The sequence below is a fragment of the Stylophora pistillata genome, chromosome 6 (genome assembly GCF_964205215.1).
Source record: "Stylophora pistillata chromosome 6, jaStyPist1.2, whole genome shotgun sequence".
Classification (NCBI taxonomy): Eukaryota; Metazoa; Cnidaria; class Anthozoa; order Scleractinia; family Pocilloporidae; genus Stylophora; species Stylophora pistillata.
In genome coordinates, this window is record NC_142524.1 from 15,767,075 (window position 1) to 15,772,074 (window position 5,000).

General features: G+C 43.0%; 1 protein-coding gene and 1 pseudogene across 1 annotated transcript in view; both read left to right on the forward strand.

Moving 5' to 3' along the window:
• Window positions 1-612, forward strand: part of LOC111320909 (uncharacterized) — a 21,553-nt pseudogene extending 20,941 nt beyond the window's left edge.
• Window positions 613-1,832: 1,220 nt separating this feature from the next.
• LOC148728474 (uncharacterized) overlaps window positions 1,833-5,000 on the forward strand; it is a 6,339-nt gene continuing 3,171 nt past the window's right edge. The window contains exon 1 of the mRNA XM_088724965.1: window positions 1,833-5,000. This exon is cut by the window's right edge and continues 3,171 nt beyond it. Within this exon, the coding sequence (XP_088581091.1) occupies window positions 1,833-5,000 (3,168 nt within the window).

Here is a 5,000-nt window from a genome sequence, read left to right on the forward strand (position 1 = left end):
TGTCCGCTAACAAAGCATATGTGAAAATAGACTCCCGAGTATGATATATGGCACGCAACAAAAATGTAACAACAAGCAGTTATCCATTTTAACTATTATTTAATTAGTTTTACATTGTCTAATTTACTTAGGTTAAAGATTATGTTAAGCAGTTCATAAAGCAGGCTTACAATCCTTTATGCAGTGTAAGTGTTCATCGTCTTGATCAACCTCCAATTCCAACTTCCACCGACTGAAGACAACAGCGCTTGGCTTTCTTCATTATGACTTTCTTTCCGCGTACACAAATTCTTCCGGAGGACTCCATAGTAAACTCTGTATTCTCTATCTTCTTCCTCTCTCGACTATCGTCTTTCATCTCTTTCTTCTCTCTGGATATTGCAAGGTCAAAAGGTCATAGCCTTGTCATATCATAGCTTCCAAAAGTGCAGTCAGCAAGCCACGAGGGTAAGCCCTCGGGCAAATCTCCTTTGTACTTCTCACAAGCCAGCTTTTATACATTTACTTTAGTTATCTAGAATGTTCTATTACTATTTATCGCGTATTACAAGTTGTACTATTTTTGGAAACTGCTGAGTCACACGAAAGAAGTTTCTGGAATATTCCAGATTATAGATAACTCTAGAAAAGTCTGGGATTGCGTGACAGATTCAGTAAAAATAATTCGATACTCCTAACACCCTCCCCCTTCAGCAAAAGAAAGTTTAGCCGAAGGTTGAGCTTTCTTGGAGTAATCCTACAATACATCCTATGCCCTAAAACCGTGATTACACTATCACTTCTCCTTACATGACTCGTGATCACAAAAGATCACAAAAATACTCGCATTCCTGCAAACAATGGAAATATCATCCCAACACATTGATCAGTGCTCTCTCTCTCTAGAGTACTATTAGAAACTCACAATACTTCATCTTGAACTACCTCAATGACTTAACTCGTCATTCTAATAACTTCGCAAACAGCTTCTGACTTTGACCACCTAGGTCCTCAATACAAGCTTTGAATCGCTTCAACTGTAAATTGTTTAACTCTGGGCATACAAGTGTGATAACTGTCAATAATACTGGATGGTTCAAACTACAGGGTGAAATAGTTCTTAACTACATTCTTACGAGGATCAACAATTACTGTAAGTAACTGCTCATGTCACTACAATAACAAAAATACGAAGCGGACAGAAAAGAAATCACTAAGTAGGTAGTAAAAGATTTTCCCAGACAAGCAAATGACTGCGAAGCAGCGAAATGACTCACAGACAGGGAATTGACTCCTGACAGTGGAAATGTCTCCCGGACAGGGTGTAACTGTAGCCAGTTTTTGTTGCCTGTCCAGGCCTCCGCCTTTGGTTTTTGGCGCCCTTTCTGGTCACGTGACCATGTTAGTTAAGCGGTAGTGTGGTCGACTAGCGATTCACAGTTGGATATTTTAGCTCGTTTTGGGCGCTCGTTTAGCGTATTTTTTCCAGAATTTATTGTATTTCAAGGCTGGACAAGGTTAGATTTCATCTGTTTTCAATTTTTGCTGCCTTTTTGTGATTTGTATTTGCTTTAAATTCGATTTTATTTACGACATCGATCGTCACCCTAATTAATCTTTTCTGTTTGTATTGTTTTCCTTTATTTCTTTAGTTTTACGACTTTGTTTGAGTCAGTAAATTCACCAGCCATAACTGCATCGGTTTGTTTGATCGTTTGTGGTTACAGTAAAACTTGTTCGCGGAATTCAAGAAATTTCTGCTCAGTATTATCTCGAACTGCTCTTGTTCGGAACTTCGTAAAATTTGGACCGTGGACTGGACCAATGATTTGGATTTGGATTTAGATTTAACTATGGAAACTTCGGAACCTTCAGCTACCGCGGATGGTATTTCAGAATCTACGTCAAAGAACAGTAAGAGCGAGCCTCTTCAAAGGATTGACGAAGAACAAGCATCGAACACTGAGGATCCTGGGCCTCGAAAATCTAAACGCCCCCACACTTACACGGAAAAGGGATTGCAATATAAACTCTCGCAAAAGGAGAAAGATTATGTACGGGCTAAAAGGGAGCTTAAAGGAAAGATTGACTCTGTCAGCATGATTTGGACTGACCTTTCACATTCTGAAACTTTAAGAAAGGAGCGAGCAGTCGTAGAGGAATTCAGGAAGAATTTGGATGAAGCACAGTCCGAATTTGTGATGTTGTTGCAAAATGATGAAGCTCGTGATGTGAGCAGCGAAACAGAGTACTTGTGCAAACAAGCAGTAGAGCTCAGGTCGAAAATCAGCGAGCGGATCTTTGAGTTGGAAAGGGAGGAGATGCGATCACGTCGCAGTGAGAAATCCCAGTCTTCAAAGGGAACTGGTCATAGTCGCATTTCCAGTCTATCAAGCTCAGCTCAATTGTCCATTTTAAAAATGAAAACTGTGACAGAACTGGCAAGAAAGGAAGTCGAAATGAAATACGCCAGAATTGAAGCAGAAAAGAAATTGGAAATGGAAAAGAAGAGGTGGGAGATGGAAGAATTACAGCAATTGAGGAGCTACGAAAGTGCTAAGGCAGTAGCAGATGCTGTCTATAAGTTAGAAGAAGAAGAAAAGAATCCAGATTTGCTGGACCTGAGACAGTTTGAAATTCCTGATGACACTAAGGAGGAACGCACTCGAGACTATGTCTCATCCCTGTCAACTGCATCTTCCGAATGTAGCTTAATCCCTCTGCCATACTCCTTTCAACCAGTTGTGAAGGATGAACACCCTTCATCACAGCAAAGGATTCAGCCTGGTGACAAAGGGTTACAAATTAACTCTGAACAAGGTGGTAAAAACAGCGATTCCAAGAAAATAGAGGAGAAGATTGCCACCCCTACCACATCAAGCATCACTCCAGTTAACTCACGGGATAGTCGGCCAACCACCTCTGATTCCTCCCGGGTTACTGACGAGGTGCACCACCAAGGTATTGCAGAAGCCATAGCCGAGGGTATGGAGGCAGCAAGATTGCCAACACCCCAACTAAAAGTATTCAATGGAGATCCTTTAGACTGGCCAACATGGAAGGCCGCCTTTGAGACAGTGATTGAAAAGAGAACTGTGAAGTCTAACGAGAAAATATTGTATCTTTTGCAGTTTCTGTCAGGCCCACCTAAGAAAATCGTCGAGGGTTATCAGTTTGTTCACACACGAGAAGCTTACACAGAAGCGAAAAGGACTCTGGAAAGGCGATTTGGTCATCCTGCTGTAGTCGCAGAAGCATTTCGTAAAAGGCTCGAAAACTGGCCAAGGATTTCCCCGAGAGACGGAATTGCATTACGAGACTTCGCTGACTTCCTCAAGACCTGTGAACTCGCTATGCAATCAATAGAAGATCTTGAAACCCTCAACAAGCAACACGGAAATAAGCAGTTACTGAGGGTGCTCCCAAGCTGGGCACACCCAAAATGGGGAGTAAGAGTGAGAGATCATCAGCTGAAGCACGGTGACAATAAGTTTCCTCCTTTCTCCGAGTTTGTGCGTTTCGTTACGGAGATTGCAGAAGTGCAATGCTTACCAGTCCTCTCCAGTTTGGCCACAAATGAATGTGTAAAGGAATCCAAGCCTAGAATCTACAGGGGTAACACAAGACCTCGAAGGAACAGTGAAGTCAGTACACTTGCAACAAGAGTTAAGGAGAAACAAGCGATTCCAAGGGATGGGAAAAAGGTACACTGTCATTGGTGTGGTAGCGCGTCACATGGTCTTGACTTGTGCCACGAATTTATGAAGAAACCTCGAAAGGAAATAACTCAGTTTATCATAAGAAAGGGACTTTGCCTTAAATGCTTGACCCACGGTCACATGTCGAAAGAAAACAAGTGCGAAAGTCTCCCAAGCTGCGCAAAATGTAACCTGCCTCACCTAACCTGTTTACATATGGATAAGAAGAATAACACAGACGAAGCCAAGGGGCATAACTCAGAAACAGCTGTAAAGTCTTCTCAAGCCTTCAGCGCGGAAAATCCTCACACCAGCGAAGACCATGTCACAGTAAAATGTACTGGAATCTGTTCTGTTGCAGGACAGCAGGATGGTCAAGATCAGAGCTTAATCGTTCCAGTGTGGGTTTCTAGCTCTGCCAAGCCAGAGGAAACTGTTCTGACATACGCCCTTATTGACTCCCAGTCAAATGCCACCTTTATTACAGAGCAGCTAAGAAAGTCTCTTACGGTGGCTGGCGTGGAAAGCCACCTGCAACTGTCAACCATGCATAAGGAAGATGAATTAATCCAGTGCGAGAAAGTACAAGGACTAACGGTTGCAGATCTGAAGAAACAAGTTAGCATTCCCTTGCCCAAGGTCTATACAAGGAACACTATACCGTACAAACCTTCCCAAATTCCTAAGCCTGAAGTTGCCCTGCAGTGGGATCATCTCAGTTGCATCGCTCAGGAGTTGATGCCATACCAAGGAGACCTAGAAGTCGGTCTGCTAATCGGAACCAATTGTCCTAAGGCCATCAAGCCACGTCAAGTGATTCCTGGCGCGGATAACGACCCGTATGGTATTAAAACCGACCTAGGCTGGGGCATCGTTGGAAGAGTGTGCAAATCTCCTGATCACAAGGAAGAACCCTCCGCCAGTTGGGCCAACAAGATCATCAAAAGGGAGGAAGCAACCTTTACAGTAGAGCATCGAGCAAAGGAAATCTTAAGTCCTGCCTGCGTTAAACAGATGTTTGAGAGAGACTTTCATGAAACAACGGGTAAAAGGAATTCCCCTACGCTGTCAGTTGAAGATCATAAATTCCTGAACGTCCTGGACACGGGAATACACAAAAGGAGGGATGGGCACTATGAAATGCCATTACCACTGCGCCATGAAGACGTGAAGCTACCAAATAATCGATCACAAGCCTTAAGAAGATTGTGTCTGTTAAAGGAAAGGTTTAGGAGAGTGCCAAGTTACCACAAGGATTACACTGAGTTCATGGAAGACCTGATAATTCACTGCGCCGAGAAGGTTCGTCTGGATGACGACAAG